The 12,814-nt window shown below is 51.2% G+C and overlaps 1 protein-coding gene across 4 annotated transcripts in view; it reads left to right on the top strand.

Annotated features, from left to right (window-relative positions):
* The window catches only part of DOCK3 (dedicator of cytokinesis 3), a 597,071-nt gene that overhangs the window by 577,511 nt on the left and 6,746 nt on the right, over positions 1 to 12,814 (top strand). For all 4 annotated transcript variants that reach the window (XM_081794945.1, XM_081794946.1, XM_078443039.2 and 1 more), the window contains 10 exons: positions 191 to 357; positions 501 to 587; positions 1,066 to 1,245; positions 1,880 to 1,963; positions 2,086 to 2,202; positions 4,150 to 4,271; positions 5,546 to 5,684; positions 6,207 to 6,354; positions 10,122 to 10,240; positions 11,403 to 11,490. In XM_081794945.1, coding sequence (XP_081651071.1) covers positions 191 to 357; positions 501 to 587; positions 1,066 to 1,245; positions 1,880 to 1,963; positions 2,086 to 2,202; positions 4,150 to 4,271; positions 5,546 to 5,684; positions 6,207 to 6,354; positions 10,122 to 10,240; positions 11,403 to 11,490 — 1,251 coding nt within the window. The remainder of the gene's footprint in view (positions 1 to 190; positions 358 to 500; positions 588 to 1,065; positions 1,246 to 1,879; positions 1,964 to 2,085; positions 2,203 to 4,149; positions 4,272 to 5,545; positions 5,685 to 6,206; positions 6,355 to 10,121; positions 10,241 to 11,402; positions 11,491 to 12,814) is intronic.

A 12,814-nucleotide genomic window follows, 5' to 3' on the forward strand; every position in this document is an offset into this window, starting at 1 on the left:
AGCGGGAAGAGGGTGCAGATAGGGAAATCTGATCTAACTGTGCCTGAGTCTGTGCAAGGGTCCTGCTCCTTGCTGCTGCCAGGAGGGAACAGGGGCTATGGGGCTCTTTTCTCCTTTGGGTGATGACAGGGGTCAGTATTCAGATCCATCCCTTGGGCAAGTCTGGGTTTCCCCTTCACTTCCTGCCCAGACTTGCAGATCTATGCGGTGACACCCATTCCAGATTATGTGGATGTCCTGCAAATGGATAGGGTCCCAGATCGCGTCAAGAGCTTCTACCGTGTCAACAATGTGAGGAAGTTCCGGTACGACAGGCCTTTTCACAAAGGCCCCAAGGACAAGGAGAATGAATTCAAGGTGAACAACAGTGGGAAAGTAGGGGCAGTGGGGCCAGGGGCAAGCCCCACTTTCTCAGGATCTTGTCCCTGTCTCATCCCTCAAGCAGGCAGGTGTGGAAGAAATTGCTTAATGGCCTGTCCCTGTCTGTGCCATCCTTACAGAGCCTGTGGATCGAGCGTACCACACTGACCCTCACCCACAGCTTGCCTGGCATCTCTCGGTGGTTCGAAGTGGAGAGGAGGGAACTGGTGAGACACGTTTTGGATGGGGCTGATCTTCACAGCTGCTCCCTCAGCCCTGGCTCTGGGGACCTTTCTCTAAGGACCAAAGACAGAAAGAGAGCTTCGGCCACCTGCCTGGCCTGGACTGCCACAGGCCAGTCCTGTGTCAGAAGCTTTGTACATCTTCTCCCTTTTAATCCTGACAACACCAGGGGAGCAGATATTTTTAATCTCCCAATTTACAAATGTGGAAACTATTCTCTGAGGTTCAGGAAGTCAGAGCTCTCTGACTTCAAAACCAATGTTCTTCACTCTTTACTATACTTCTAAGTGCCAAAAAATCAGAAGAGAACATTTGAAAGGGGTCAGGGAGTCTTAAGTCCACAGGAACAAGGGTGAGAATCAGCATCACTGGCCTTAGATCCCTGTTCTCAGGATCATTATGAAGAAGGGGTTGTCATCATGTCTGGGACAACATTGTGTGCCCTGTGCCCTGTGCCCTCAGGTGGAGGTGAGCCCTCTGGAGAATGCCATCCAAGTGGTTGAGAACAAGAACCAGGAACTACGGGCCCTGATTAGCCAGTATCAACACAGACAGGCACACGGCAACATCAATCTGCTCAGCATGTGCCTGAATGGCGTCATCGATGCCGCTGTCAATGGAGGTGTCGCAAGATACCAAGAGGTGAGCTGGGCCCTGGACCAAACCCACAACAGGCAGCCTTGCTGAGAAGGTGGTTCTCAGGCTCCTCTCCTTGAGGCCCCAGCCTTCTAGGGCAGCCTTCCCAGCTAGCCCTCCCCTAGCTGTGCCTCAGCCGACTGGAGGATGGTCCCGGGCATGAGGCTCACTACCACTCCTCGTTTCTGTGGCATGGCTCTCCTATGGGACCGTCTCTTCTTTTTTATTCTCTGAACTCTGACAGATGAGTAATCCATCTGATTTGGGAAGGATGTTAAATGGCCTCCAAGAGGAGCCCTGGAGCCCAGCCCTTCACAAGAAGCAAGTTGTGGGTGGCTAAGAGACTGAGCCCTACACCCTGGCCACCAGCCCTACCTGCCCTACCCAGACCATCAAAGCTCTGTGAGGGACTGGGACCAGTACCCAGGCTTAGATTATTTGACCACCTTCAATCCTTCTTAGATGCAAAAAAGCACACCTCCGATTGCAGGAGGTCCAAGCAGGCCAGGCTGGAGATGGTGTGTGTACCTGTGAGGAGTCGGGACCTTCCTTTCAAATGGTACCTTAGACTTACACTTCCTGGGTCCCCTCTAAGGGGTAGTCCTGGGAAGTCTTCCTGATTGAGCCTTTCCTTTCTCAGGCCTTCTTTGACAAAGATTATATTGCCAAGCACCCAGGAGATGCAGAGAAGATCACCCAGCTCAAGGAGCTCATGCAGGAGCAGGTATGTCTTACAGGGCTTAGAGGCCAGTGGCCACGAGGGAAAAGCTATGCACCACAGGATGGCTGCAGTTGTCAAGGTCCACTCCCTGACTTGCAGAGTGGCCTTATCTGTCACCCTAATAGGTCCATGTCCTTGGAGTTGGGCTCGCAGTTCATGAGAAGTTTGTGCACCCAGAGATGCGCCCTCTGCATAAGAAGCTAATTGATCAGTTCCAGATGATGCGGGCCAGCCTCTACCATGTAAGCTGATCCCTGTCATGCCCCTGCTGCCATAGAACCAGATGCCATTCCCTGCAGACTGTGCAACAAGCCAAAGGAAAGGGTGGGGGGAATGTGAAGGAAAAGCTGTCCCCACCACAGAGGGGCAAGAGGCAGAGGTGAGTGTTCTATCCAGGGGAAGGATGCCCAGGATCCCCTCACTCACTCCCATCCCTGAGGAGGAGTCAGATTCAAGGGCAAAGAATGTTTTTCAAGGTACTGTGCTGGTGAAGAGAGGTTTTCACATGAGGAAGAAAAGAGCTAAATTATGTGATCCACATGTAGATATCTCTTTGGAGATATTTTTCATCCCAAGAACCTATAGAGGTAAGACATAGCTTGAGCCAGCCCTCTCTCCCCTTCTCCCTCTTTCCCCTCTTTCCCTTGCCATCTTCATGCCCTCTTGCTCCAAAAGTTCTCCCGACTCTGACCTGGCTCTTGGGCTTCAACAGCAGGGTTGGCCCAAAGACGGATTCACACAAGCAAAAGCAGAGCCTGTATTCCAGGACTAGTTTCCCCTCAGCAGTCTCGCAGGGAATGCTGCCTGGCAGAGAACAGGGCCCAGGTGGTCTTGAAACCCCTGTTTATGTGCCCTCACCCCATTTTCAACAATAAAGCTGACTCCAGGTGTTTCAAGAGAAACCTATCTGCTAAATAGTCTGGCTGCCAGATCTCAAGAGGTGTGAACCTTATTATCTGCGACAAGGAAAATAGAGCTGTTTGGTGTTAGGCAAGGCCATCTCGGACAAGAGGCTCCTCTTCAGGGATGATCACTGGCCCTAGAGAGGCTGGACCACTCAGACTCAGTGGCCTAACCTGTTGGGGTTGACTTGCCTTGTTCTTGATGCTGGTGGCCCCCAGTGCATGTCTCAACCATTCCTGCCCAGTTGTAGATAGCATGGACTCCAAAAAGAGAAAAAGAATCTTGTCTGTAGTTTGAGAAGTGGGCACATTTTTCAGAGGAAAGCCTATAGGGCCTGAAATTTCTCCTTTCTGTAATGATTTTCCCATGGTATTTCAGGGTGAAACATGCAGAGAAAGTGAAAGTCTTTTGTGTTTCTACCTTAAAATTAAAATATCCATTTAGTGAAGAACTTGGGTAGTGTCACTAAATCTAATGGGTATTCTATTACCGCTCATTCTTGGTTAGTCTCTGCTATGTGCGAACTTCCTCATCACCACAAGTGACCCAAGCAGGCTAGAGCCTGACCACTAGAACAGGAGGTGTACTCTGCCATGCAAGGCTGTTGGGTCACTTTAGCAAAGATCACAAAATACTCACCCGCATACATCAAGGTCTCCAGGACACACATGGAGGTGTCCTCTCCAGTTTACCCTTCTTTTTCATTTCATCGTGTTTTGGGAGAAGGGCATGGAAAACCTGCTGCTTCTTTAGGCCAAGCTCAGAAATATCCCCAGTAGGACTTAGGGCCCACATCAGGATTCTACATCGTTTGTCCCCATAAACTGTGTCACAGGCAACTTAACCCAGGACACTGAGAGTTGGGCCATTTAGCAGTCCAGTAAACCCAACCCCAGTCCTTACGTAAACTGACTGACAGCTGTTAATCAACTCCTCGTCTCCTGCTTCTCAGCTCTTAGTCCACTTATTCTATACCAAGAATGCCTCTTAACACACTCCTGTGAACTCAGAGCAACTTCAGCCTATTCCAGATGTGTTCTCTTAGTAGGATCAACCCAAGGCCTCTCAGCCTCTGGTCTAGACTCCAGTGCAGTTAGGAGAGTGTTTTAGTCATGAAGGGGCCATTGCCTAAAAGAAGTCAGCAATTCAGTTCTGCCAAAAGTATCTGATTTTTTTTCTTTTTACATTCTTCTTTTACATTTTTACCACTAGCCAGCCCTTCCCTCTCACCCCTTAATTACTTATTCATTGTTTACTCTGATGAAGGGACATTCATTTCTCAACAGGAGTTTCCAGGTTTGGACAAGCTAAGTCCTGCATGTTCAGGCACCAGCACCCCACGGGGAAATGTCCTAGCATCCCATAGTCCCATGAGCCCTGAGAGCATCAAGATGACCCACCGGCACAGGTACGGCCTTAGAGCTGGGGAGGGTCCCCTCCATGGAGGTAAGTCTGGATGTCAAAGGTCAGAGCAAGAAAGCTTGAAATAGTAGGTGTGTGTATTCACTCACATACCCTCTGACCCATGCACACATCAAACACACAGCTCCTGCCATAGGACCCATGGTCACATCCAGTCATCCTGGGAGAGAGAGAAGTGTACATGGTACTGTGAGAACATAGAGGAGGGGGCATTTGGGGTAGGTCTTGAAGGGTAAGTAGAAGTTTGTGAGGCAGAAATGGGATGGGGTTAGGAGGGTGATAGAACAAGATCCAGACAAAGAGACTAACGTATGCAGGCATCTCAAGATGTGAACAAGCCAGCCTGGTCAGCCCTACCAGCAGAGTCTTGTGGCTGGAGTGCAGGATTCCAGGGCATGGAAGGGGGCTAGTTCCAGCTCTAAATGGGCCATGTTCATTCAGGCCTTTGGACTTGATCCCAAGGGGAATGAGGATCACCAGTCAGTTTAAGGGAGAGAACGACATGGTGATGTGGAAGCACATCAAGGTGTCCCTACTCTGAACTCAGGAGTCCTGGTCTGTCTGGGCTCAACTGAAGATACTCCAAGCCTCCAGGGCAGGAAGGCCAGATCAGAGGAGGAGCCAGGGAGAGGAGCCCCTTACTTGGGTTTGTTTTCCAATGTAAGTAGTAAGTCAGCACAGAGTGGGCCTCTATAAATAAGAAGGAATGAATGAAAAGGACTGCCTACTATTGATAGAGGAGGGTATTTTGATGAGCCTGTAACCACAGATGTGGAAGGAAGTCAACAGATGGTTCCTAGCCAGCTATTTTGACAGCTTCCTCATACCAGGAAGATACCCCTGGCCTAGGAGCCTAGGAGCAAATCCCAGCAGGGGGTGGCTACTGGCTCAGAGTAACATCGCATAGGAAGGGGACCTGGAATCCTTGACCTGATTGAGCATATCACTTTCATCCCTCCTAACTGAAAAACTACTTATATAATCAGATGGAGTGGCCATAAACCATTTAACTCCAAATAGAGACTTTGCCGGCCTACTATTGGCCCTGCCAGAACAGGGGCCCCTGAGCAGCAGGCAGGGATTCAGGACTGCCCCAGGCCTCAAATGGGTATAAGCATTAACTCTGAAACCCTCTAAACTAGTGTCATCTGAGGCTAGGGGTGACTGTTTCACACACACCCTTACACTGTCCCCTTACCACCTAGCAAGGTTTCTCAGCTCCCCGCCTGACTCCTCCCTATCTCCCACTCTTGTTCGCAGCCCCATGAACTTGATGGGCACAGGTCGCCATTCGTCATCCTCTCTCTCCTCACATGCATCTAGCGAAGCAGGAAACGTGGTGGTTCTGGGTGACAGCTCCATGGGCGAGGCTCCCGAGGATCTATACCACCATATGCAGGTACCAGAGCTGTCCAAGGAGTGTGGGCCAGAGCACCGTACCTGGAGGACTCGCCTCTCTGCTGGCTTATTTGGTCTGAGGGCTCATACCCCTGCCTAGTTCTCTAGTTTCTGAAATCAGAATACCCAGAGCCAGTAAAACTGCCATCCCTCCGCTCCATCCCATGTCAATAAAGTTCCCAGGCATCATTTTCCAAGAAGGAAATCTAGCTTCAGTCATGATTGCTCTTAGAGATCCCATGGGAAAGGTCCTCTGCCAAATTGCCTTCCTTCCTGGCATTTCTGATGGCTAAGTCCTGCATCCTATATGGGCACCATCATTAGAATCGACCCAACAGCCCTGCTCCATGGGTGGTGAGGGTAACCTATAGTGCCAGCCACCATCCTGGCCCCCATCAGGACCCAGGGTACCTCATCAGACACTGGGTCTGGGCACCTCATGGCATGAAGAAGCCAACTCTGGGCCAGTCCTACAATCCTGGCCATTCAGACCTCTATCCTGCTGATTTTTCTCCCTTTGCAGCTCGCGTATCCCAACCCCAGGTACCAGGGCTCAATCACCAACGTCTCTGTTCTGTCCTCGTCCCAGGCAAGCCCTTCTTCCTCCAGCCTGAGTTCCACTCACTCAGCACCATCCCAGATGATTACCTCTGCCCCTTCCAGTGCCCGAGGTAAGGAGGGCAGGGCGCTGCTTGCAGAAGGGAGGAGAGGGCCTCATGAGCCCCACTTGTCCTCCTCTCATCTGTGGCTCTGTCTTTGAAAGCGGCCCTGTGACTTAGAGAATGTTCCCCTTTTAGCACTAAGGACTCAAGGGTTCCCAGCTCAGCAGTCTGTCTGGCTTCAGACCCTGCCCTGAGTAGCGGTTATAGCTATGCTACCACCGAGGTGGCTGGCTGTCGCATCTCCACCTCAGTAAGAGGACATGTGGCCCAGGAGAAAGCTCAGTTCTTTTCCATTGAAACATTTGCAAGAATAAAAATCAAAGTTAAGGCAACAATGAGTCTTATCTTGAGGAACTGAGCATGAATGCACAGTATGAAAATTAAATTTGAAGGCTAAACTTAACCCTGGAAATATTATTCTAAAAAAGAACAGCAACCAAAAAGACCTTGTCAGCTAAGAAAGGCGTAATCAGGAGAGATGGCTCTGTGAAAAGCTATTTACTTTGCCAGTTATTGCCTGATTTCGTATTCATTGGCTCAATATTGTTTTCTGAGCCAGCATCTTTTTCACAATCTGATCCTAGTTCTCAGTGAAATTTGATTCTCTGCCCTTTTAGACAGAAGCATTTGCAGTGGAATGGAAATCAGCTATAGTGACTAGGATCTAGTGCTTCTCAGGGTGGCTGTGCAGGATGGCAACAGAAAGGAGTGGTCTGAGCTCACCAGGCAGTCACTGGCTATTGCTTCCAGGCTTGCAGTCTCTCATGAGCTTGCAGTCAGATGTCACCTGAGGCTGGAATCATCTAAAGGTTCAGCTAGGCTGCATATCCAAGATGGCAGCTGGAAGCTCAGCTGGGGCTGTCCACCAGAGTCACTTTGGAGGGTCTTTACTTGTACCTCGGGCTTCTCACAGCATGCAGCTGATTTTTCTCAGAACAGGCATTCTAAGGTACCCAGGCAGAGTTGCAAGGCTTCTTATTACCCAACCTTGGAAACCCATAATGGTCCTTTTGCCACATTCTGTCAACTAGTCAAGTCACTAAGGCCAACCTAGAGACCAAGGTGGGGAATGAGACTGCACCTCATCATGTGAAGAGTGGCATGTGTGTTTTTGAAGGGAAGGCATTGGTGGTTTCCATCTCTGGAGACAAGCTATCACAGGGGCCAAACTCCAGGATAGCATATAGAGAAAGGCTGACAGAAGCCCCTTCCCTTTCTGGAGTAGACATTAAGTACAAAAGTAAACATTCCCAAAGCTGGGAATGGTGATGAGTGCAGAGGCAACTAAGAAGGAGCAGGAATTCATTTCTAGGTTACACCATCCATGCAATCCATGTGCAGGCCTATCTGGAGAAAACCGTAGGCCAGTATGTAGCATACCAGAAGTAGGCCCTGTGAGAGAAGATGGAGAGAGATCTGGAATCACAGAAGAAGACTGCTTTTTCAGATAGATGTGGTAGATGAAGTAGGAGATGCACTGGGGGCATGGAGGGAAGGGAGAAGTCTGCTCTTTTTTCTGGTTGTTACGGGTAAAGGGAAGGCTTTTATGGAGAAGGTGTTCTGGAGAGTCCTTTGCATTGGAGTCCCCTCCCCCACACCCAAGAGTGGTCATGACACCAGTGGCCTACCTCACCAAGCCCATTGACACTCTCTGCTGTGGTCCCTGTTGAAATCTTCCAGAAGGCCTGCAAGGCACAGTCTAAACTCCTGTAAGTAGGCAGCTCCCCCTAATGGTCAAAAGACTGAGTGGAGCTAGGAAACCTGGAGATTCTGATTGATCCTCCTTGAATACCTCATGCTGGGACATAGCCTCCCTTGGGTTTACCAGACTACAACTCAAGCAGTTCAAAAGTCCTGTGACAACAAAGCCCTTGTGGTATATAAATGTTTTAATGAAAAGTAACCATCATTCTCTGCTACCATGGGATTGGCTGCCCAGGGCTGAGGGCAGTGAGAAAAGTGAGGTGGCAGAATTGGAAAACTTGGCAGTAGCACAAAGCACCTCTCTGTTATAGCACAAGAGGGGCCTCCATCACATGGATTCAAATCCTCAGCACAGCATCTGGGGCCTGCAGGCTACTGTCCCTCCATCCTAGCACCCCTGACATGTGTCAGCACATGGAGTATGCAGATGTGGGGTTGGCCTGGTGGGCCAGGCTGTGAGTTCTGTGAGATCAGGGACCATGGCCAGCCTAAGTCAGGCAGTGTGCCATGTTCCAACCACGTGCCTGGTGTGGAATGGGTGTTAGGTTGGAGTTTGATGTAACTGGATTGGTGTAAAGGTGCATGTCTCTTTCTGTGCACACTAAGTAAAAGGGTCCTGTCCAGAGCTGTGGCTGGCAGGGCTCAGGGAGCATTCAGTTTCTTGCTGGGAAGGCACTATAGAAATCATTGCAATTAGGAACTCTTTTCCATTTTTCTCTAAACAGCCATTACTGATTTTTATTATACTGACTTCTTCAAGGTATTTAAGGCTCATCTTCTTGGTCTAAAATGAGTACAAGAGGAATGTCGCAGCTTCCTGGGGAAGCTGACTGCAGAGACCTATTTTAGTTGTGCTCTGACAGTGCTTTCATGGCATAGTCAAAGGAAGGCCCCAGGGACCCTGGGTTTCAAGAACACAGAGCCTCCAGAGCTGCAGGTTCACTTCTCAGATGGACCCCTTGGACTCTCTAGCTTCACTAAGAGCACGCCACAGAGGGGTTTCAACCACTTGAGCCAGCCAGAGGCTGCCCATGGGCTAGTTTCTCATGGACATGCTGGTGTCTGGCACGAGTGGTACACGTCTGGAGGGCCTTCCAAATGATCCATTCCCAAAGAAAGTCAGAAAGCTGTTCTCTCTATTTCTGTGGAAGGTACCCTCAAGGACCATAGGCTGACAGGTTCCTGAAGACCTATAGCTGTGGCCTGCATTGATGGGGACTGGACCACCACATCTGCTGAGGTCTGGCCTCTGTAACAGCCCCTCAGGCCAGAGGATATCACCACAGAAGCCTCACAAAAGAAGAGCAGGAACCAAGTCAACTCAAGAGCCTGGCTTAAAGCCCCACAACTCCCAGACTAGCTCCCATATGACCCCCAAGTTCACTGAAGGGCAAGTCTCAGAGAGAGAAACTCTGGAGAGCCACCTGTATGTAGGGCCCTGGGCCCCCAGCCAGCCTGGCTCTGGAGCTATGGTAGGACAGCAAGGAAAGCAGAGGCCAGGCTCTGGAGGCCTCGAATATGGGAAGGAGAAGCCTTTGGGCAAAGGTGGTAGGGGGTCAGCTGAGAACAGGGCCAGTTGGTATCTGGAGACGGTAAGTGTGGGGAGACACAATGCGTCAAGTAAGAACCATGCCACTATGTTATCTCAGTGTCTCTGTCTCTGTGTGATGGCTCCATTGCAAGCTGGCCTGTGCCCATGGCTGGGCCCCCTGAAAGAGCCCAGCATCCAGGTCACCCCATATCCCAAGAGCGCTGGGTGCAGGGGGCCCTTTGGGGCCCAGCTCCTGTCCTCGGTTCTCATGATCTGCCTCTAAGCATCGTGAGGGGGCTCTATCAGTGGGCCTGCATTGCCCCAGTCTGCAGTATGCCCACCTCAGCTGGGACGTCAGGTGTGGCCCCACCACCATCTCACCAGCGGGCTCTGCTTCATTCCTCCTGTGCTTGCTGAGCTCATCCTCACCCCAGCTGCAAGGGGACACCTACCCTGGTTCCCTGGCCCCAAGGATGCTTGCCCACTGGGCCTTCCATCTGTGGCTTGTCATCTGTGCGTGATTGTTCTCACTTGGTTACAGGCTCTCCCTCTCTGCCAGATAAGTACCGCCACGCCCGGGAAATGATGTTGCTGCTGCCCACACACCGGGACCGCCCAAGCAGTGCCATGTATCCAGCAGCCATCCTGGAGAACGGACAGGTAGTGGACCCAGACTACTGACTGCCCTCTGCTGCAAGTATGGCGGCCTGGGCTGCCCTCATTGCATCTGCTAGGCTTTCTATATTGCCCTGTGTGCCTCCTTCATTCTGCCATAAGACCCTCAGAAGGCTGCTGGGCGCCCACTCTGGACAGGACTGCAGTGGCTCTGAGGATCAGCAATCCAGATGGAGTGGACCTGTAGGAAGAATGCTGGCGGGTTAGAGCCACAATTGCTTGTGTGGCTGTCCTTCTTGCCAACCCATTGCTTGTACAGCTTCCTGGACTCCTTATCCATAAACAGTCTAGCAAAGGAACCTCATTCTTTCTTATCCTGAGAAGGCAGTGGTGGACATGGGTCTGGAGGATGGTCTTCCTCCCTGTGTGTGTGAAGGGCATCCTCACTGAGACAGACTCTGCCTCTTTCATCCATCCATCTATCTGAAGCCCCTCATTGCCTCTTGAGGCTACTCTCTCCACCATTTGCACAGCTCTCTGGATGTCCTACCTGGGGGCCTTGAACAAAGAGCTGTGGGGATTAACTACTTCCTCTGCCCAATCTGCCTGCCCTTCTATCAGAGTCCATGAAAATCACCTCCAAGCAACTGTTACCTAGTCCCAGAGTGCAAGGTGTTTCTCAGCTGTACTTCCTTGTGCCTGGTCAGCCCTGCCAGGTAGAGGGAGCAGGCCTGCTTGGCAGCTGCCCATCAGAACAGTGAGTCCTGTCCGTGACTTTCTAGGCTTGAGTGCTGCCCTTTGCCTTATCCACATTGCTAACTTGGGCCTGTGCAAGGATCTCCAGGAGGCCAAGCCTGCCAGTGCTGAGGGGTAGAGGGGTGCCTCAGTCCTTTCTGCCAATGGGTCTCCCTGTCAGGACAGAGGGATACAGTTAGATACCCTCAGGTGCCTATGTCCTTTTTCTTGGCCATGTACAAGACAGCTTGGAGCCCAGCCAGGCATTGTAGGGAGGTGCCTCCAATGTTGACATGGCAGCACTCAGAGCCAGATAGCGAGGGACAGTCTTCCTATGGCTGAGCATGATCGGTACCACTGCTTTGATTTCCCTGTCTTCTCTTAATATGATCTGGCTCCTGGGCCCATAGCTCTGCCTCCTGAGGTGTAACTGGTTGTTTTCACCATCTTTGATATTTTTCTCCCCCCTCAGCTGCCAAATTTCCAGCGGGCCCTGTTCCAGCAAGTGGTCGGATCCTGCAAACCCTGCAGTGATCCCAATCTGTCTGTGGCTGAAAAAGGTATTGTTCCCCTTTCCAGGTGGCCTTCCCCCATGTCTGTCCCCATCCTGAGTGTCTGACTCTTGTCCCTGAGCACCAACTGGCCAAGGCTGTGCCACACTCCAACACCCAGGCCTGTCTGTGTGTCCAGAGTCCTGACCAACTCCTGTGCTCACTGTTTAACCCATGTCCGGTTTGATGCTACGTTTGGATCCTGTTAGTTTATGTATCTCTCTCCCAAGGGCCCACCTTCAGAGAGGCCCCAGCTGCTACCTGCCCTGAGCCCATGTTTATGGAAACTCAGGCTGCTGTGTTCAGACTGTTGGGCTTCTCCCAACCAGCTCCAGGATTCAGCAGGCCCGATGGCCCCTTTGGTCACTCTCAACTTGGGCCCTCAGGGACCTCTCCTTATTGCTCAGAATAGGCCTGTGGCTGAGCAAGCTCCTAGAAGAATGGGAAGGACAGACCATGGCAAAGTGAATTTCCCAGAGACAATCCTCTCCAAGGAAGCCCTAGGTACTCTGAGTTGAGTCCTCCTGCAGCCACTCTGGCCAGCAAGTGGCCAGCTGCTATGAGTCTATCTTATTAGCAGGGATTACAAGCCCATCAACTTGGGCATGAACCCGGGCAGTCCTTAGAACAGGGGATGTTTGGATAGTGGAGTTTTACCCTGTGTCCCGCTGCAGCAAGCTGATGGAAGAACCAGACTTGGACCCTACATGACCCTGGCCCAAAGCCTCACACATGGAGATCTGACTTAATTTTAACACAAAGCAATACCTATATGAGGATTATGCTAGAGCACCTGCCACCCAGAACCTGGCCCCATATCAGCCCCTCTCCCTGTAGTTTCCCCTCCCTCTCCTTCATCTGGTGGAGCTTAGGGCAAATTCAGTCCCCAGGAATACAAGTTGCTGTCCCATCAGAACCTGTACCTCCAAAGCTGTCACCATGTTGTCATTGCACCTCCTCACCAAGTGCTGTCTACTGTCCCCACTGTCATTGTTCCTCCCTTGCTCACCACAGAGGACATGCCTCTGTGTCTTCTTTAAGGAGACCAGACACTGGGTCCACAACCTCAGTGGCTGGTAGGCATAGGTACCAGGTGCTCAACCACAAAGGATATGGAGATTCCCGCCGAAGATGACTTCCTAGCCTCAAGCCTGCACATCCCAAAAACATGCGGCTTACCTGGACCTTGCACCTATTCCCACAAAATAGAGTGCCATTTTGGCCTCAGGGGCCAAAATCCACAGTATCTTTTCTTCTGAGATGTGGGGCCATCTGAAAACTAGCCAAGAGCACAGAAGAGCTCAGAGCTCAAGTGGGTGCTGGTGGCCAGACC

Source organism: Panthera onca, chromosome A2, assembly GCF_046562875.1.
Source record: "Panthera onca isolate mPanOnc1 chromosome A2, mPanOnc1 haplotype 2, whole genome shotgun sequence".
NCBI classification, from domain to species: Eukaryota; Metazoa; Chordata; class Mammalia; order Carnivora; family Felidae; genus Panthera; species Panthera onca.